Source organism: Dunckerocampus dactyliophorus, chromosome 13, assembly GCF_027744805.1.
Source record: "Dunckerocampus dactyliophorus isolate RoL2022-P2 chromosome 13, RoL_Ddac_1.1, whole genome shotgun sequence".
Lineage (NCBI taxonomy): Eukaryota > Metazoa > Chordata > Actinopteri > Syngnathiformes > Syngnathidae > Dunckerocampus > Dunckerocampus dactyliophorus.
In genome coordinates this window covers 17,957,130-17,979,599 of record NC_072831.1, presented here as the reverse complement: position 1 = coordinate 17,979,599, position 22,470 = coordinate 17,957,130, and the positions used below count along the sequence as shown (strand labels likewise).

Here is a 22,470-nt window from a genome sequence, read left to right as displayed (position 1 = left end):
CCTGATTTCTGGGAGCAGTACAGACACTTTAAAGTTCAAATTCCATCACGGTTCAGAGGAAGACATGGTCAGAAGGAACAGAAGCCAATCCAATAAATAAAGTACTGAACACCAGTATCGTAGCCTCATTGTTTGTACATTTTACCATGCAAGATGGTTTTGATACGCATTACGGAGAATGACATGAGCACCGACACACCATGGCATGACGCTGGTCATTTAAAGTAACATGTAATCCATCCATCCATGCACTTTCTACAGTGCTTGTTCTCCTGGGGATCACGGGTGAGCTGGAGCCCTGGATTTGCATTATCATTAGTGTATCATCACGTGTCACTATTGCTGTACGTCAGAAGAACACTTCTATGGGTTTTAATAAGATACAGTGCGTCATCCAAGATATTTGGGGTAGTTGAGAAGGTCAAATGTCAGTTTGACAAAAGTCAAAAGTTTTTTTTCACCAATCTTCACCTTCTTAGGGAATATTTTCTTTTATCAAAGCAAGACAATGCTGATATTAAAAGAGATATACAATGATTGATCAGTCCCAGGTTGGGCTTGACCAATTAGAACTTGACTAGCCCATACAAAACACTGACCTTAACCCCAATCAAAATCTTACTTGGCATTATTGCAACCCCTTTATCTCAGCGGTTCCCGCTTATTTTCTGTCATGCCCGTCTTAGGGGAGAGACATGTTTTTGCCTGAGACATGTTTTTGCCTGATTATCTAAACGGATTAATAAACGAGCTGAGATGACATCTGCAGCAGTAAAACATCTTCCAAGTTAAGTTTATCACACTATTTGTGACATTTACACAAGACTGCTGAGTCTGTGTGATACTCAAAACAATGAAGAAACTGCAAATGATTGCCAGGGATGTTTAGGGATGTAGCAATGTAACATTCAAAGCTTTTTAAAACTGCAAACATCGGTCGCTTGCCAGCTTTATCAGCCTATTCCTTTTCAAAAAGGTGTAGGACTTTTCAACATTTCTTTTGTTGGTGCAAAATGTGCAACACTATTGCTTATATTATATGGGTCTTATTTGCAACTATGTATTTACGTTAAGTTTGTAGTCGGTGTATTGTCGTAGTCAGGAAGTAGGTACTGTGTGCCAGTCCTGTATCTTGCAAGTATGTCATGCTTATTATGCATCATCTGTTCAAGTGGAATGTACATTTAAATGTCTAATTAGTTGTCATATTTGGAGGTTTTCGAAATCACTGATGCTAATCGCTAGCGCTTATATTGGTTTTCCAATGTAACTTAGCATCAAGCTAGCGCATTTGTTTAAAAGCATTTCCCACCCAGCAATAAAACAGACACAAAATATTAACATTTTTAAAATTTTCATCTTGAATTCTTTTTACCTTTTGCATTGATGCACTAGTTGGAATGCCCCATGATACGCGTTTGAACTAAATTGAACTAAAATATCACACATTATTATTGAGACGACTTATCAAGGTTTTGATGCAAGATCATTAAGACCAAAGTCCTTGTGTGTATCCTATTGTATATTACCACATCGTGTGATGATCCAAGCACCCTTTAATCTTTCAATAAAGCTTCATAAAGTGATATTTTGCAATGTGTTAGTCAGACATAATGTGAAAACTAATGTGCTTAGAACCATTGGCCAGGTGGGAGCTATTTTTTTACTGAGACGTTACTCAAGAAGCTTTTCCAGGCAATCTACCAAATAGCTTCATCCTTCGGCATTAAATGAAAGGCATCTTTGAACTTAGAGACTTCCGTTGTTGGTCACTACATCTTTTCGCTGTGAGTCTAGGCTTGTTCCTACAGCATGGTCTTTGTAGCCAAAAAGCTGACATTGCAATTTGTAACCGCGCTTTATTATAGCGATCAAATGCTATTCATTTATCGTAAAACTATTGTAAAACTAAGACAGGAACAACATCAAATTAAAAGCACAAAATGAATACAGACCCACCATCCATCAGTACGAGCCTGGAGTTTGTTTTTCAAAGACTCGTGTGGCCGAGTGGTTTATTAGCCCCCACGAGGGGAAATTACAAGTTTATAGCAGCAAAAGTACAAAAGCACACAAGAGCGGAGAAAGTGCAAAATCCAGGTAATACAAATCGAGAAGTTATATACACTATTTATAGAAGATTATAACGACGCTGCCTGATGTGTGTCATAGCGGGCTGGCATGAATTAACTTGAGGTTGTGGACGCGACAAATATTTACATTAGCTCTCAATAACATCATCTTACCTTCGTGCATTCCAGTATCAGCATTTGGGAGCAAATTTGGGATGAAAGAAAAATGGGGAAATTACAGTATAGTAGTCTATCACTGCAGCGTGGGAGAAAGTTAGATGGTGCGTTGAAGGACCGTGGAACAAAGTGGGACGGCTCACCACTCGCAACAAACGAATTAAACATGCAAAAACTGCATGATTTCTAAGTGTATCATATAAAATAATGGCCCATATTTCCAAAATTGACATCAATTTATCAAAAAATTTGATGTAGTTATTTACAAACTTTTAGTTTTTTCTCTTTTAATCATTGCAACTGAAAGTTTCCCGTGGCCGGGTTCGGCGCCGCCTACGGGTCGATGGGGACCCACCCCTGCTTTAAAGGACACAAACCATAAGGCACCGTTCAGCTATTTTTACAATGTAACAGGACGATTTTAGCTTGAGACAAAAGAGTGTGGATGCAGTGAATGATTTTTCTCTGGTCCACTCAGTCTACACACATACGCACATCCTTATTACAAATGTTCACACAAATTTAGGCTGATTTTGGTTTGTACTTGACAACACACTCACACCATTATTCTGTCTCCAGTTTGCGCCCTGACCCTCTGGCCATGCGCCAACTCATTTGCATATTGTACTAATGAGGTGCTGGCACTGTGAACGAGGTGTGAGGCATTCACTGGAAGCCATGCAGATAGATAGCGAGATAGATAGATAGACTCCAGTGTCCTAAGGGGACACCACACCAGCTGTCACGATGCTGGCCTCCATCTGGGCTTGTATACATGTCCACTGGTATGTGGCTGTCACCTGCCAACAAGATGGATTTTCCACACAAAAAATGCTTGTGGAAATCCAAAGACAAACACGGTTAAGCGAATTACTTCTTTTGTGGTCAGAAGTTCAAAAGTACGAGAGGGCTTTTCATAGTCCAAGGACATACTCACACAAGGTCGTTTGTACCGTGCTGGACTTGGGTGCCATTCCCCCTCCCTCTACGGGTTTGTTTGTCCCATCATGTCGACACTGCTAAAATACTGAATGTCGTATTAATTTTGGGTCTTAATGATTTACTTGAACCCCCTTTCTGGGCGGAAAACTTTTGTCCAGAAAGCCTTTGGCTTCTTCCTTGGCAGGCGCCTTCTCAGTCCCGGGCGACGTAAAGCTGACTTCACAGGTATGTTTACGTGCACAAAGAAATGTACATATACAGTATATATATATATATAGTATATTGCATGAATTGATGGTTTTGGGCACATGCCTATTACCACAGCGGGATATAACCTGTAATTAATTGTGCCAAGGTGGGTCATGACTGTGTTGAAATTGGTGATGCAATGATTGGTGAATCTTTCTTTGCTTCCATTGCATGTTCATTTCTAACATATGGCTTCACTTCATCACTTAACCTATAAGTGGCCTTTTTGTCATGGCTCAAAAAAGTGCGTACGCCAGCTACAGAGTTGGCGTACTGGTGTGCACATCGTCACAACAGCTTGTGGTTTTATAGATCACACACTTTGCATAGAAAACATCATGCGCAACTTTTCGGCCTGTTTTGTGCGTACACAAGCTATATAGATGAGACCCCTGTTCTCAAGTAAAGGAGGAGGATTCTGTAAGAATGATTCATGATCTCGTTCCGGACGTGCACATATACATCATTCATTCACGCACCTTTTTTGTCTGTACATAACTTGTTCACGTTCACAGGTAAGTTACCACGACGTTACTGGAGAGTTACATCCTGCACTGATCACCAGCCAGCCAGGGCACTGACCAGGAACAGAGCCACTGCAAGAAAGTCAACAAGGTGAACCACGGCACTGCCAACCCGTGGGAGCCTATTCCAGACGGCTGACACAGAGACAGACAGCAAACATTCAGCGCAACCGAAACGCATAAGTGAAGATCTGACCACAGTGTAATAATGATAATGATACTATGCACATGACAATAAAACTCTCTTGAATCTCTTGAATCTTGAATAATACATTTATAGAGTATATCAGTCTGCTTGATAATTAACTATTGATGTGGATGCTTAGATCACTCTAGGAAAGAACGTTGTACACCAGTAATAAGAAATCGGAGGTACATTTACAAGTAGGGAAATATACTTTTCCAAGTCATTATTCTAAAAGGAAACGGCACAATCCGACTGCCTAGTTAGTGAGGCTCATTTCTGTCTTCATTTGAAGAGAATAGCTGGCAGCTACAATATAATCACCTTCTTCTCGATATCCTGAAGCTGTCTAAGGGAGGCCTCAAGGTTTCCTCACCACCACTGAGACACAACACACACACACACCTTGCTCATTCAGTTTGCATGCTTGCCAACCACAGGAAGCAGATGTGTGTGTTTGAGGTGATGTGACATTTCTGAGATGACATGAAGCAGCACTCTGCCCCCTGGTGCCCGGAGGAAGCTCCTGGGGCATGATGCTGATGAGGGTCTGAGGTCTCCGGGGGACAAATTTTATGGTATGAACAAAAAGCAACACAAAGTGTACTCTCCTTACTGTCTCCATACAGAAAAAACTGTGAATGTTGCAAAAGACATTATCCCTTAACAGAATACCTTGTGCAGTGCACGTATGGACATTCATGGGACACTTGATTAAATACACCTTCACAAAAGCTGCAAAGGAAATTCTGCTAAATTGTTAATCAGGTGTTTCTCATATTTTGCTCTTCTTAAAAACCCCTTTTACTATGATTCAGTGCTGCAAACTACACCTACAATAGCAAATACAGTGGTACTACTTTGTCTAACCGTTTGAAATGTTTGGACAAAAACCGAAATGTATAAAATAGAGGCAATTTTTCCCCATAGGAAATTATGTAAACCCAATTTCCCAAAATATTAAGAAAAAAGACAATTTATAGAAATATGTATAGTTTAAATGCAGAAAACAATGTGAAATAATTATAAATGACGGATAGATGGAACTTACTGTTGATGCGGACATCCTGGCGAGATCAAATTGAATAGTGTTTCCCATCTTCTTTATCAAAGTGCTGGCACTAGCCACTTATTTTGGTCCCATGGCGGGTTATTTAGCAGGCACACGATAAAAAATGCATGGACAGTGCAGCTGCAATGCATAGGGGCACTCGATTTACAGAACAATAGAGTATAGGGCAAACATACTCTTTGTTAAGTGCAATATTGTATGAAAACTGAAACTATACAAACTTTGGCAAACATGTTCAATGTACACCAAATCATATGAAAACTGCAGCGTATGAAAACAAGGTTTTCCATATCCTAAGGCCCAGAGCCCTCAGTTGGAAAAATGTGGTCCTGAATGAGTTCATATCATTTGTCCCCCAGTTTCTACCGCATCCATCTTCATCTTACGCTTGTCATGCCTGTCTGTTGTGCTTGCATTGCCGCCTTCTGTCCTGCAGTGCACACCTCTGGCACTCCTGGGCGGAGTCACCTGGTCTCACCTGATGGCAATCTGTAATCAGCTGCTTCTTAAATCTTGCTGCCATGCCTGCTCAATGCCACACTGTTTCCTCATCTGCGCGTAGCTGCATGCGCCATTGCTCCTGGCACATGCCTGCCTCTTCTGTGTTTTTGCCACCCTTTTTGTTGTTTAGCTTTCCTCCTATCTGCTGAAAAAGTGTCTTTGCGTTTTAGCTACAGTTATTATTTTCACCAGTACCCTTCTAGTCTGGTGTTGTGTTTGTTTTTTCCAGTCTAGTGGTCTTGCCACCGTTGTTTTTTGTTGTACGTTTACCCTGTTGAATTCACTATTTTGTTGATTCTAGTTGGGGGCTGATGGAGGCCTCAGTCCGTCTTGCCTCTGTCATCACCTCTCCCCGTGCCTTTTAGCTCCCGTTCTTCTGAATCAGTGGGTTCACATTTCCTAGTGCCTGCCACTTCCCCACCCTTAATGCATGTCAGTTCACCTCGTCCCCAATTAGGCAAACCCATTAGCCATCAGGGTTCGGTACTTTTAAGGATGCAAGTCCCTGTGACGCCAATCTACCCTCTACAACTTCCCAGGGCTCCAGTTGCTTCTCTGAGTACTCACAGCTCCAGTATGTCCAGGCCAAGATGTATGTGCTTGGTGTCCAGGTCCTTCCCTTCCTCTTGGGCAGACTCCTTTGTGCCTCCATCCCAGATTCCCAGCAAAATGTCAAAAAATGCTTATTCCAGCCCCACAAGCGACCCCAATGAGCACTTGCACTTGGACATCCTGTCTAACTTTGCCCTCTGCCCTCCAGTGAGTTGAGATGAGGTCATTTTTTTGTTTTACACGTACCCTCATTTATTTCAGACCAAAGGAGTTTAAACGTTTCAGCTTTTGTTCTGAAATGCTGCATACAGCATCCATCCATCCATCCATTTTCTATGCTGTTTATCCTCATTAGGGTTGCGGGGCATGCTGGAGCCTATCCCAGCTGACTTCGGGCGACAAGCGGGGTACACCCTGGACTGGTGGCCAGCCAATGGCAGGGCACATATAGACAAACAACCATTTACACTCACATTCATACCTATGGACAATTTAGAGTCTCCAATTAAGCTAACATGCATGTTTTCGGAATGTGGGAGGAAACCGGAGTACCCGGAGAAAATCCATGCACACACGGGGAGAACATGTAAACTCCACACAGAGATGCCCAACAGAGATTTGAACCCAGGTCTTCCCGATCTCCTGACTGTGAGGCCAACTTCTATCTCTAAACTACAATATAAACTCAGGCTTTACAGATATCACGTCAAGGCTGAATCTTCATGTGCACACACAAGCAGTGGGAGGCAGAGGTGCTGCTCATTCACTTCCCAATATCTGGATGGTGTTGGTGTACCTAATTGTGTGGCCAGTTAATAGTACACAATCAATAAGTCTAATAATAGTCCATTTTTTTTAAATTTTTTGCCAACTGACAATGGATACTTCTGTTGACTTTGTACATATATATTTTTGATAGAACTCTTATAGTGGCTCCGATGTACTTATTGGTGAATGAAGGTCCATGCTGTATATTTGTGTGATTTATAAACACAAAGCACTGATAACAAATCATTACCATCAGCAGCATTTCAACCACAACATGCCAGCATGCAACTCAATTCAAACTTACATAGATGGATCAACTGCAACAACCACAAGTGACATTTCATCTCCACTAATGTTGCAGCAATGCATCTGCTGCATGCATCCTTCAACCCCACCCTGACCGATATGGGTAAGGCGCTTCCTGTGAAGTTGACTAATGCAACCAAAGGCGACGTGTCCTCTAACACTTTGTGCCTCCAGTGGTGTCATTCTCGGCTAGTAATCCATCACTGTTAATTGCCTGAAGAAGTTGCTGCACCCTGAGAAAGTACTAGTGGCAGTGAAGAGGATAGAAACAGGCTTCTAAAGGCAAAACATACAGAGCCAAGGCCAGGGTGTTTAAAAGTACATTTAACTAATGCACATTCTATTTAACAACACCATTTTTCAAAAGACTAATGCTTGGACAAACAGACGTGGCGACAAAAAAGGGTCTTGAGTGGCATGTTTAGCTTTAAAGTCCTGCCAGATGATTCTACTGGCAAGAACAAAGTTAAGTGTATTTATTGTTGCTGATCTCTTCCAATGATACCAAAGGAAGGGATGTGTATACCTTAACTTTAAGGTAGCAAAAGCAGATTTTGAGCCCTATTAAAGTGCAATAATTACTATTGTTTGCGCGGGCACATCGCTGCAGCGCTCTGTCACTCCCTTTATCGCTTAACCTTTTTGCCAGCACAGGGCGGTGAGTCGGTGTACGAGGCGGGCCGGTGTACTAGTGTACCTCCGGCCGGGTATCGGGGACTGGGCTCCTTGCTGGCGCTCGCGGGTTGCTGCCTGGATAGCGGCGAGGCGTACGGGCGTGTTCAGTGGACAAAATGCGTGCCTGTTGGCCGCTGGCCTACACCTTGCGTTCCAAACTCAAAAACAAAATCACAGCAGCAGCTCAATTATGTAGTGTTACCTTTTTGGTAGTGGTCTGGGACATTAAGAGCATGAGTCTGTGGTGAAGCTAGTCGCTAGCCGGCTACTAACGATAGCCGGTGTACTGTGGCAAGATGTCAATACGCCAGTTCTCTATTTCGATCGGTGTTACAAAGTTAATAATAATAATAACAATGTTGCTGTACCTTGGTTAATATGCTCGTCACATTATATGTAAATGGAGTTTTTTTCAGAAGGCGTTATAGGCCGAATAAGTGTTTCTTTCCCATTACGTCCAGTAATAAGCTGTCTCTTTTTATCTGTTTTTATAACTTTAGAATGCACAGAAAAGAGAAAGACGTGTTCATGCCTCACATAGGGAGAGGATTTGAAATTCGTAACAATACCGTTCGAATAAAGATGATGTTTCGGACCCATCTAGAATCATTCTTGCACATTCAACTCAAATGTAGTAGGAATATTAAGAATATTTAGATAATATTTATTGAATATTTAGAAAGCACTTCGGACACCGTACGAGTGCCATTCAATTGCAGCCCGAAGTCTGGCTGGAAGGTGCAGCATCATCAGGAATAGGAGCTGGCTATTCAGGGGCTTCATGGGATTCAGCACCTCTGCTGTCTGGCGGCCGGTGGTGGAGTTAAGCTTGGCTCCTTTTTTCCTTGGCTAGATGACGTGATGTTAATTGGCGACGCATCAATGGTGAGTGACTTTCCAGCAGGCTTCTTGGGTTTCAGCAACTCTTTACAGCACCTCTGCAGTGTCCATGCTGGCGACCACGGGTAGCGTTAACTTGGCTCCTTTTTTCCATGGTGGTATGAAGTGATGTATGCTTCATAGTGACGTTTCAGCGGCAGCTGGCTGCGTTTTTTTTCTGAATGAGATCAGAACGTTTGGAATGCTGTTGGAATACGGTTAAGAATATTACAACTGCAGTCAGAGCGCAGTTAGAATACCTTTCGATGGGCCCTAATATTCAGAATGTAGTCAGAATGAATCAAATTTTTACAATTCACTTTGAATATCCAGGAATAAACCAGGAATTTTCATTCCAACGGCATTCTGTTCAAGAAGTGTGACTAGGGTATTACGGACCGCGGGTTTGCAATTAATTTTGCACTGTGTGTGTGTGTGTGTGTGTGTGTGTGTGTGTGTGTGTGTGTGTGTGCGCGCGAGTTCCCTGCAGGATAGCGACAAGCCCTCCCCAAGACGTAATGTTGCGAGGGAAAAGCGGACAAAGAGTATAGGCAAAAACAGCCGCGCAGCTCCGCCTATCTGTGTCGGCGACGCGCAGAGGTGACTCGGACCCAGCAGATCTCCTCAGCTACGATGCCCGCCCCTTGCCTCCTGGCCACATGTCATGTTTACTGAGGTCACTGCACCTCAATAAATAGACAAAGATGAGTGTATAAGGTCAAAGCAGCGTGCTGCCACTGCTCAGGCGAGACGAGAACAGTTTTGCATGCTGCAGCTAACGCTGCACTTCAGGAAAGGGACTTTACTAAAAACTAAATAACCCTCACCCTGTTCAGACTCTTAGTGTTGCATTTGTACCTTCCTAAAAAAAAAACCCAAAAAAACACTGCAAAACAGGGGTATCCAAAATGCCGGCCAGGGGCCATTCTAACCTTGTTCTTGCTAATGAGATATGTTATTAGATATTACACTCATTTGCTTTGTCCATCTTTAACATTCATACTTCATTTTAAAAATAATAATAATGATAAATAATGAAGAGAGAATTTTTGGGGGGAAAACAAATTGTTCTGTTTATGCAGGAACGTACTGAAACTGTGGCCCAAAAACTGAGGTATGTGGACCATGCCGTGGGTTACGTGTACTGTTGCACCCCTAGTGTCTTGTCAGTTTTTCTATTGCATCTAAATGTTTTTGTTTGGGGACGCCTGATTTAGAGTAATCATGGGTGAAATCAGGGGTGAAATGCAAACACAATAGCTGCACTGATAAATGCTGTCATGCACTAAGAGCATACCCGCTCTGTTTTATAGACGCACTTTAGTATTCAAGCCAAACCTGAAAACGATGGAAATTTAAGAGTGTCAACGCGTAAGATTCTAGAGTGTATGCAGCTGGTTGATGGACAGCGGAGAAGGCTCCCTATTCATCTGTCTTTAGCTTGGCTGTTATAATAAAAAGCCAACAACATTAAAAAGCTGCATATTGAAAATAGCAAAGTGTGTGCGGTATAAGTATGTTTCTGGTAAAATGTAAAAAATATATTTTAATAAAATATAACTTAATAAATGTACTAAAACTGTTGGTGTGCAGATTAGATGAATAAGATTTATTTTTAAATGTTGCACTGTCGAAGTCTAAGATGGCATATTTTTTATTTTGGACACTTGGTGTTTCTTCGCTGGATGCAAAGCTCTGCTATTTGTTTCCCTGCTCAATGTCTTGACTTCCAGAAGGATGATGATAATCTTTTCATTAATCTAGAAGAGGTTCATCTAAATGCTGACTATTTAAATGAATGTAAGCAAATTATTCCTAAAACAATGGCACCATGCCCACCTCAAGGTCTTTTCGTATTCCATTCATGACCAGCCACTAATTTGTATTTCACTTCAGGTTGCCATGTTTGTTAAACACTTACACACACTAAACCAAAGTAATCCGGATAGGTCTCGTTTTATAATAACATCTCCAAGATGATCATAGGGCTTGTTGGATACCGGTTTTGTTACAACATCTTGCAGAAAATCACATGGAATTCTTTACCTTGTTTCTCTTGAAATAAGCTCTGCGGCAGGCAGCAAAGCACTTTTCGCTGCAGAAACTCTTCAGCTCACTGCCCATGCTCAGAGAGTAGCGTTTGACGCCGATCTTCTGGCACCAGGCACACAAGATCTGAGCATTGGTTGCGTCTTCGTCTGTTGAAGAACAAGATAGAGAACAGATTCCTGAGGAAAAGTGGACTCTTTGTGTAGACAAATGCACGCAAAAGCTGAGCTTAATATGATTAAATCAGATCAAACTTATCTCCATAGCACTTTTCATGCTAAAAAGCGACACATCGAACTTGTAGGTGCCGCTGCTCTCTGGCTCCTTTTCAGCCATACCCACACTCGTGCCAATCGAATTGTGCCTGGGCCCACTTTACACCTTAAGTACGGTACGTTTTGGCTAATGTGAGCGCACTGATGCGTACCCAGGTACAGCCCACTTTCCCTCCTTTAACGTTCTTTTAATGTTTTTTACGGCTTCCACTGTGCTGCTTGGCTAAATCGGACTTTTAACAGATATACTGGCCTCGGTTAATGGTGCATTCATTCTGCCCATTCTTCGTCCGTCGGATTCAAACCAACTAAGCTATACTGTACCCCACTGCCTCGTCTGTGCCGGCGGTACTCCTTCTATGCTTCCTCCAACACCCTTGTAGACTTCCAGCACAGTTGCCTGGCCAGCACTCGCCTGGAATGCATGGCAAGTAAAATCCCAGGCTCCAGAAGCCAATCGCAACCAATAGTTGCAGATACAGCGCCCCATCCCAGGCAGACATTGGAGTCTGAACCACAATCTTAAGATAACATAGGTGAAATGTGAAGTCTAACTAGTTTAAAACCACAGAAGGACAGTTGACAATACTTTCTTGACAGAAATGAATAGAGAGACTGAAAATAATCCAAAAACATGGCACTCAACAGGCACTCGCTCACTCGACAGTGCATTCATGCACGTATTAAAGACAAGTCAAAAGAAAAGTTGGTTAATTCATTTGACTGCTCCTCCATCAAGCAAGTAGAATCAGGGCAGCAGAGCCAACGCACCCAGGCCGGCGAGGGAGGTCGAGGGGGAAGTGGGATCGTGTGAAAAATCAAGATCACGCTTTATCCCCATTTTGTGTGCAGCCCTAGCTCTAGCTGGAGCCTATTCCAGCCGACTTTGGCCACCCTGGACTGGTATCTCCAACTAACCTAACAACACATTTATGGACTGTGGGAGGAAACTGGAGTACCCAAACATAACCGACACAGGCACAGGGAAAACAAACCCCACACAGAGAGGTCCGACGCGGGGTTTGAACCAAGATGTGCACACAGTGCCACCATTCTACCCTTCATAGCAGCCACTATGTCACAGTCATAATGAAATAATACAACATAAGTCACAATAAAATAGTAATTACTCCAGCTTCCTCCAACATCCCAAACTTGTGTTGAGTGTGAATTGTTTTCCTTTTATTGACTGGCAACCAGTGCAGGGTGTGCCGCACCTCTTGCCTGAAGTCAGCTGGGATAGGCGCCAGCTCACCAGTGATCCGAATGACAACAAGCTGCATAGAAAATGAATGAATGAATAATGAAATTAAACATTCAAATGTGTGTAGTTGCAGTGGTCAATATGGACAGCAAATCAAGTCACACTGAAATGCTACTTTGGTGTTAAGCTGTTACTCCTGTGAGCTGCAGGCTTTTAATGCCGATGGCGTTGTGATAAGTAAAAAGAGATCCTATGAGAGTCCTTTTGCATCTATCGTTTTTTACATTATGATTGTGCGGGTGTGGAAAAAAAAGCAGAGCCATTAGTCTTTCACCCCTGCTCACCACCTCATCGCGTACTGGCCAGGCTTTTCACCTCTTGTTGGGATTAATGCGTCTACAGGGACATCATTTTTCAAGTTAAAAGACTAACTCACAATTAAGGGAATCACTCCCTGAGGCTCTTTTGACAGAACAATGAAGCCCATAACCGAAGGCATAACTGAAATTGCTCCTCTCTTCTACACCTCAATCTCGGAGACTTTGTCTGTCTTTTCTATCTTTTATTTCTGGACTCATGCCCACTGCTCATAATAATAAAAAAAACAAGATGAGAAATCAGATAGGAGAGTACATTGCTTGCAGCGTAACGAACAAGAGCAAAATCTTACGTGGATCCACAATGTCTCTTTCTTTTCATGAGAAGCCACAGTCACAGTCCTTCTCTGCCTGGCACCTTACAACAAGTATGTAACTGTACTTCCAAAGGTAAGATTTTGCAGGGTACATGAATAATTCAGCATATGTGTGTGGGTGGAAGGGAGAGCACCTAGAAGGGGGTGTTGGCCAGGTACTGGGCTTTAAGTAGCACTACACCATCTGTTACGACCCGCCAAGGAACGGCCAGTAGGGACTCCTCTTGGGCAATGCCAAGGCAGCTTGTAACAACCTCCTGTGTGACAGCAGACGCAAGAGATAATGAAGCCCGCAGTCTGGTCGGAGAGCGCAGACTTTTCCTTGGAGAGTTGATGGGTTAATATTAACACTTGAGCAGGTGGAGAAAAACAAAGTGTGCCGCAGGTAACTAGTTTATTAGGCACCTTGTGAGGATCCCAACTTTTTATGTTGCATGTGCTCGTGTGTGTATGTTATATACTGGAGGATCAGCAAACATTATTGGGAAAAAGTGTAGAGACTATACTAGCGACTATCGGGATTATACCTTCTTCTAAATATGTTTTATTTTTAACATTATTAGCGCCACCTAGAGATGAAATAACACCCATCTACTGTAGTCACCTTTACATTTGTATTACCCAATATAGTAGATATAATCAGAGAAAATAAACAATTTAAGACAGTTTACCTTGTAGGGGAGCAGAATCGATGGTGGACAGGAAGTGGTGGTCAGGGTTCAGAGTTGAGGTTTAGCTTGTTTTGGGCTATGCCAGCTACAGTAACCCGTGTAAGTATTAGGATTATTATTACTATTATGTTATTATTATTGTATCTTTGCTCAGATAATTTAAAGCTGCAATAAAAGCCGGTTGTGCTTCGGTGGTGGTCTCACCGAATTACTGACACCTAGTGACCAATGTAGATTCACGAGTTGTGATCTTAGTGACTTATACTGTATATGTGTTTTTTAGTTCATTCAGCCATTTTTATGCTTGAAAATGCAAATTTAGGCAAAAAACACATAGTTTGTTTAAATGTGCATATTTTCTGACTAATACTAGACCGTAGTCAACCATGAAACAGCAATCATTTATTAATGAATTTATGCTTGAAAAACCGCGATAGAGTGAGGGAGTGATGTTTGAACCGCAATGTAGCGAGGGCTGACTGTAAATGCATGGTAAGATGAGTTGGGTGTGGAAGAGCTTAGACAGAGGCTTACACAGTCGTGTAGCAAGGGTTGTATTGTGAACTACAGTATTTGTGCCTCCTAGTCCACTAGTCTAGTGTTGTGCCCTTTTCACCCTTTCATGCCTCCGTTCGCCTTGCTCCTGTCTGCAAACGACCCAAACAACTTGAAGCCAGTGTGTATAACAAACCACAACATTGTTTTGTGACATGCAAACCCCAACACGCCCACAGAGACCTTAAGCCCAGCAAAGACCAATCAAAGACCAATCAAAGACATTTTGGATCAACCAACAACCAACATTCAGAGAACCTGGATTGAATTGCTGGACATTCCCAAAGACCAAATTCCAAACAAGCAAACAAAATCAACATATCTTGCAGAAGTGAAGGACAAATGGACGCTCTTATAGCTGCAAAGCAGTGGACAACTCAATTTAACTCCCTCATTCATTCATTTTCATTTCATTTGGTGTAGTCGCACAGCAAGAAGGCGAATGTGTGAATCTCATTTGGTCCTTTCTGAGTGGAGTTTTCATGTTCTCCTTCTTGCGTGGATTCTCAAAAAATATACAGTCTGGGAAAAATGATTAGACCACCCTTGTTTCTTCAGTTTCTTGTTCATTTGAATGCCTGATACAACTAAAGGTACCTTTGTTTGGACAAATATAATAATGACAACAAAAATAGCTCATAAGAGTTACATTTTTTGGCAGTGCAATGCTATAGCTATTCATGTAAGAACTTAAGTGGTTTTGGTTATTATCAAGAAAACAATGGGAGTTGCTAGAGATCAGCTCTTAAATTAAACTCTTATGAGTTATATTTGTTATCATCCTTATATTTGTCCAAACAAATGTACCTTGAGTTGTACCAGGCATTAAAATGGATCAATAAACTGAAGAAACAAGGGTGGTCTAATCATTTTTCCCAGACTGTATATATTTTGTAAGAGCCAACATTATTCATACCCTTGCCAAATTTTTTAAATGAATTTTAATTGGGAGAATGGGTATTTTTAGCTTGAGATGACACAAGGAAGTGGCAACAGACTGTATGAAATTGTGTTTACATTTGCATATTTTTACCATTCTAAAAGATCCTGGTAATGTGTGGCATTTTGTTAAACATTTGATTATAAATTTAGGCAGCACTTGTTGGCCACATATTCAGTGGTTCGAATCTCCATTGGGCATCTCTGTGTGGAGTTTGCATGTTCTCCACGTGCTGGCATGGGTTTTCTTCCGGGTACTCCGGTTTCCTCCCACAGTCCAAAAACATTCATGTTAGGTTAATTGGCGACTCTAAATTGTCCATAGGTATGAATGTGAGTGTGAATGGTTGTTGGTGACTGGCGACCAGTCCAGGGTGTACCCCGCCTCTTGCCCAAAGTCAGCTGGGATAGGCTCCACATACCCCCACGACCCTAATGAGGATAAGTGGCATCGGATGTTTATGCCATGAAAAAGGAATACTAATTGTTTATACAAAAAATAAATATTCTATCTTAAGCAACATCTGATCGTCTTTTGCCACTTCCAGGGGGCATGGCTTAGGTGGTAGAGTGGTTGTTTCCCAACATGAAGGTTGCAGGTGATCATGTCTAAGTATCCTTGGGCAAGATACTGAACTCCCGGTTGCTCCTCATGCTGTGTCATCAGTAGGTAAATGTGCTAACAGTGTCAAAGCACTTGGAGTGCCTTGGAGGTGGAGAGGCGCTATACAAGTGAAAGACCATTTACCATTCCAGCTAAAAGAAACCCATTCGCCAAATGAAAAATATATACTTTACTCTAAATTTGTCCAGGATATCTGGATGCTTTCTATATTGTACCTGCTTATATCTCGGGTCTGAAAAGGTGTCTGTACCTGCAGAGGGCTTGATCAGTGGCAAAGGTACCACTGGGACAGTGATGGACTGGTTGCCATGTTCCTTGGTGCTGGTTGTGGAGGTGAATGGCATGGTGGTGGAGGGCTCTGTGACTCCATTTTTGGTGTTTGGCAGAGACTGGGAACTGTTGGCTCGATCCGGAGAGGCTTCGCTGCTCTCTCTTGGAGCTGGAATTTTTGGCAAGTTTTCTGTGTGAGAGCGATAGAAGGAGAACTGATGAGATGCGGTTTGCCTGTCATTGTAAGTGCATCCATCATAAAGAGAGCCAAAATACCTAAAGTGTGAATTATTGGGCTACTTTCTTCTTGGTACATGTCCGAGTCTTTTTTTGAGAGTGAGCTTTGCCCTTGAATACCACTCATTGTCATCACTATAGCAGCACTAATGTACTGTATGACAGAGAGACAGTCGGAGCAGGGTCCTACAGGTGATCTAATGATGAAAGTTAGATTTATTTTTATTAGGGGTGATTATAGTAGAGGTGTCTTAGAAGACTTGACTATTCGATGATTCGATTCAGAAGAGTCTGATTCAACTATCTCACCTGTGATCAAGACTGTACCATTCTGACTACATGAGGGGTGGCCACGGCTGCTGCTGAGCATACATTTGTACGTAGTATGTCTTTGTTTTTGTTATAAATAGCCTATTTTGACACAAAAACAGGCTAATTTGTACTAATAAACAGAAAGACCCATACGCACCACGCATTAATAAAATCACCACCTTCAGTGGCACAGTCCAAAGAAGCTGAGGTGAGCGCTTTGAACACTAGGACGACCATCAACATCAATGGACTTGTTGGCTCATAATGGCTGCTAAAAATGTGTGGAAGTATTTTTAAAACGCTAAAGATGACTCCAGACAATGAAGTGCAACTTGTGTCAGCAGCTTCTTACATATCACGTGACCAGGGGGGGACTTACCATTAGGCAAACACAGACAATTGCCCGGGGCCCCGAAATTTCCAGGGCCTCCCAAACATTTCATAAAAACAGATTTTTTTTTCCAATTTATTGTACATATTACTGTTTCAGTCATAATTCACATGCTTAAAACTACATCAAGATAACCTATCATGAGCTCTCCAACTGCTCTCCCCCTCCCTTCTCATGCAATGGACTATTCCATGTTACTGCGAGTGTGCAGATTGATTCCGGAAGACAGGAGAGAAACAAGCTTGTTGGAACGGTTTGGAGAAAACTGATGTGGAGTCACCCCAGTGGAGTGGAGAAGAGGAGAAGGCGAGAGGGAAACAAACTGTTTTTTTTTTTTTTTTATCAAAACCACCAAAGGTAGACAGCCAGGGGCTCATGACAACAGCACAGCCAAGAATGATGCAGTAGTTTTAGGGACGAAGCTGAGCGTGACCCATTTCATCACAAAGATGTGAGTTTTAAAGCAGAAAGCTATATAAAATGTTGCTTAATGTTCTTATCAATTACAGTAAAAGTGCTGACATGATTGACTTGTTAGGAAATAATCATCCCAAAGGAGGATTTTAAGGACGTTATCTAGCTCAGGAAATAGGATAATTTTGTCATATTCACACTGTTAGTGGATGATGAAATCGTTTTGGGGTGGGGGGTGGGGGGGTGGGGTATATAAATGTATGTAACTAGCAACTTAAGCTGACAGAAAACTAACAGATTTCAAAAGTAGGAAAAAGGTAGCCTAAATTGCATACTCACCTTTTGTACAAATGAAAATAAAAAAAAAAAAAGTTTGTCAGTGAGGATGTACTGTACAAGGATGTACAAATTACTAAATACGCCCCCGCACGCGACAACAACCAACAACATTGGATCGTAATTGGACATCATTGAATATCATTTTAAACGGGTAAAGCTGTTTGGCCAACTTCATTTTATATCCCGTGACAGTGAATTGTAAAGCAAGAAATTGGGCTGTTAACTGAGAGTTTTGGTAAGTTATTGTTTTCCAGGCCAAGTTCTTCCTATTTTATGTGCACTTTTTCTGATGTGTGCCGACAGTGACCATGTTCCGATTTTGTTCGTCTTGCTTTCAATGTCACTACATAAATGAAGATACTCTTGTTTCTCACCTACCATGTTTTTATTTGTTTATCTGAGTGTTTCAGCCTGTTTCTCTGAGGTGAAAAAAGTTGCAAATGAGATTGGTTTATTTGTCGGGATCATAGTATATACCAAACCAACCAATATTTACTATATACACTGTACACTAGGTCCCCAACTTACGAACACAATTGGTTCCAGACGACTGTTCGCATGTCGATTTGTTCGTAAGTCCAACAAAAGGTAATATTACCAATGATATAGGTACTACATGTACGTGTATACATATACAGTATATGTGTATGTATGTAAATGAGTCTGGATGCAGTAGTAATATTAAACAAGGATAATTAATGAAAAAACAAAAATAAAAATGATATAATAATACGTAATGATAAATGTTATTTACCTTTGAAGAGGAGTGGTCGAGTATACGTCGTTGTGGTGGAGTTGGAGGAGTTATTGAAAAAAGGACAAATGGTCGTCGTCGTTAGACTCTTCTAAAAGAGGTAGTGTTCTGTGGGTGGTGTAGAATTAAGCAGGCCTATTAAGTCTTCATAAACTTTAATCACACACTCTGTCCGGGTTGTATCATACAGCTACAATTTAGCTTTGCATTTCTCCTTCACACTCTCTCCCCACCTTCTTCCTCTACCTGTTGGTCCCATTAGCAGTGTCACAGTGCCCTCTACTGGTCAAGCATGTAGCAGTATAAATATAGTTTGAAAATAATTCCCGTGTGTTTTGGCCTTTCAGCCACAAGAAAATAGTTTTTGAGGTTTTTTAGTTTTCAAGGCAAGGGTTTTTATGACATCATAAACCAGGGGTGTCCAAACTTTTTTCACCAGGGCCACATATTGTAACTCTCTTTTTAGCTTTTTTTTAAATTACACACGTTAAAAGCACTCAAATATAGGTCATAATATGACCTGGGGATAATTTGAAAAGTTGCACATTTCTATGTGGAACAAACATCTGTATAAGAGAAAAGTGCAAAGTATGAAACTCTGGACTAATACAATCAGTGAAATTATCAACTGGGCTCATCGTCACACATGAACGAAACATATGACAAGTATCAACTGAACAAACTGCAAATTGCAGATTTATAATCCAAAACTTGGAAATAATTCCACACCGCGGATTTACCGAGTGTATAGTAATAATATAAGTATTAGTAATGTAACATAATAATATTATAAAAAAATAATATAATATAATAATAGTAATATATTTATATATATTAAATGAAAAGGGATTCTTTAAAAATATCATGCAGAGATTTTACCTGCTAATCCAGCCTGTTAATAAATGCACAAGCCTTTGTGAGTGTAGAGTACACGTTGAGTTCATGGATGTGACTGTGTCGCACCTGCAAGGACAGAGATGTGCTGCCTTGTATCGCTTAACTCCAGATTGTCTGAATCTCTCAGCTCCACTTTGTCGTAGCCATACCAACCCAGCAGCTCGTTCATGGTGTTCTCTGCAAAATTCTGCAACAGAAACAAAAGGATGATAAGCACCGGTGACTTTATATCAAGACTTTACGTAGAAGTCTTGATATACTGTACGTAAACCTATATTTAGCACTATAAGATTGGAGCCAGCATATTCTATAGGATGAAAGTGCATCTAATATTTTCCACTGCTTATCCTGTTCAGTGTCACGGGTTAGCTTGAGCCTAGCCCAGTTGACTTTGGGCAAGATGTGGCCAACGTCCAAGAGATGAACAAAAATAATAGTTTTTGTGTTTATATAAAACACTGTAGCTTTTGCCCGGACGTTGCGAGGATGACGAGAAGGTGGCCAATCAATAATCACTGTATTGAAACAAACAATCACGCCAAAACAACCATAGTCATTTATCCGCAGCCATCTCTCCCTCCCTTTTCCTGACCCTTCCATTCAGCATTCAGGATATCTTCAGAGAAATCACAAAGTAGAAATTTCAAGCAGGAATGAACAGACAGGAACACGGATATTTTCAAAAATGCACAAGCGGGATAAAAGAAAGGCTGCTTACTTCTCTATTTGTCAGTGCTAATGTGACATTTTCTCAAAATCTGACCATACCAACTACTATTTTTTGAGCCTGCATTATTGAGGCATCAAAGGAGCATCTGTGTGTGTGTGTGTGTGTGTGTGTGAGCACTGACGATGTCCTGTTCAGCCCGCAACCTAAAGTCGGCTTTGTGTTTTTGCCCCCGGTGCAATTGAGTTTGACACGCCTGTTTTGGCAGAGAATTGCACGGCAGGCGCTCATTCCCGATGTAGAACTAAGAAAGGAACACAATGTTGTCGGAAGACACATACACCCAAACACAAACGACTGAGCTAATCATAATTTACACTTTCATTTAAATATGTCCCACTATGATTATGTCTACAAGAGGGATTCAGCCATCCAACGCTTGCAGTCTCCTGTTAAACTCATCTTCTTCATTCGTTTACATGAAAACAACTGAACTGGAAAGATATCTTTTAAATGCTAAAAAACTTCAAATGTATTTGTTTATTCAATTTTGTTACAAATTGAAGCTTCAGATAAAAATTGCACAATACAGAACATCCAGTAGGTAAGTCATGCCTAATCTTTCACTTGGTTCTGAGCAGGCATTGTTAATGACCGCTGACAGGACCTATTGATCTGTATTGATATGAAATACCACTGTGGTGGTGAGGACAATGGATGGACGTGACGGAGGTAAGCCATGCTTCAAGTCAAGGAAGGATGAAGTCATAGTTAACGTTTACAGGCGCAATTTAGCGTACTTTAGTATAATGCGTTAAATGCTTAATTCATGTAGAACATTGAAACCTCTTCATTTGTCCAAAGTCTAAGCAGTCTTAAACATTTTTTTCATTTTGATGTTAACAGTGGTGTTTACATTGAAGAAACCCTGTGAAAAATGGCAAGCAACAGCAGTTTGACTGAAGGTTTGTAGCTTTTCCCCTCACAGGCTGCGACATAAACAACTCTTATGGCCCATAAAACCACACCTATCAGGTATTTTCACTGCAGGGTGAAGAAATAAACTTGTAATATATGTGTTCTTCGCAACTTTGGTCACCTGCACTGTGTCTTTTTGACTTTCAGAAGGTGCGACTCGTACTATTGTTCTCATGAGATCCGGAACACACCAACTACGTGCTCTCAGAAATGGAATGCCTGTGTGGCTTGGTTCAGGGTAAGCACATCTTGAACTATTAAGAATGCTAAAAATCAATGAAGACACATTCAAACGTCCAGAACCAAATGGACACATGGCACAAAATCAGAGCAATATGACACATTCATTATAGCGGCTCCAAACAAACCTGCCAAAATAATATATTCTCCTTAATGATGCCAGGAGACACAGAACGGGAGCATTCAGGGTTGTACACGCCTGCGGGACTCACTGTGGACAATGTTTTAGTTAGATCAGCTGAACTGACAGAGAATTCAGTTGAGGGAGTGGGTTTGACTTTTGGATTAATTTGAGTAAAAATACACTGTGTCGGCTGTGAATAAGATCTTGCAAGGAGAGATAACATTACCGTCATTCTATGACTCAACTGTTATGAACTTGAGCATGGCTCAGAGCACTCACACTTACTTGCCAAACATGAATTTAGGCGTGGAGTGGGCCCAAGTGCCACGGCAATGGTATCGGTTAGTGTAGTAGCAATAAGTATAAGTAGTAGTAGTAGTAAGTAGTAATGGTGTGTGTTAGTACACCCTTAGTCAAAGTGTATGCTAAAACTTTATTGGTCAAACATTTTGGATTCCAACATTGCCCCACATTTCCACATTTAAAATATAATGAATTATTAATTTATCCATATGTTTTGGAAGTCTTACAACAGTTCAGTAGGTGTTGGGTCATTGTCCAAGCGGAAGAACTATCCATGACCCATCTTCAGTGTGATGTTATGTTCTCATCCAAGATTCTATGGCCCATCGCCTCGTCTTTCTGTCTGTACATGTGCCATCTTGAAGAGGGGGACCTTGTGGGAACTGTAGGATCTAAATCCATGACAGCAAAGTGTGTTTTTCTGTGGTCCCAACTATCTTGGGCTCATTAACAAGCTCCTTCTTCTATTTCGGAATTATTGTGCTAGTAGCGGTATTCCTCAAAAAGCTTCTTCGCTAAAGGACAGGACTTATTTGTGTGCTTTATGCACACGTAACTGATCTGTGGGGTGAGACTTCTTGCTGGTTGCTTGGATCAAATACTTGTTTTATCAGATACAAAGTGAAAGGAC

General features: G+C 41.4%; 1 protein-coding gene across 5 annotated transcripts in view; it reads right to left on the bottom strand.

Annotated features, from left to right (window-relative positions):
- sobpa (sine oculis binding protein homolog (Drosophila) a) overlaps positions 1 to 22,470 on the bottom strand; it is a 51,126-nt gene that overhangs the window by 17,461 nt on the left and 11,195 nt on the right. For 3 of the 5 annotated variants that reach the window (XM_054797199.1, XM_054797198.1, XM_054797200.1), the window contains exons 2-4: positions 19,594 to 19,714; positions 16,164 to 16,373; positions 10,948 to 11,099 (exon numbers count right to left, since the gene is read on the bottom strand). In XM_054797199.1, the coding sequence (XP_054653174.1) occupies positions 10,948 to 11,099; positions 16,164 to 16,373; positions 19,594 to 19,714 (483 nt within the window). The remainder of the gene's footprint in view (positions 1 to 10,947; positions 11,100 to 16,163; positions 16,374 to 19,593; positions 19,715 to 22,470) is intronic. The other 2 variants (XM_054797201.1, XM_054797202.1) reach the window with 1 other exon arrangement.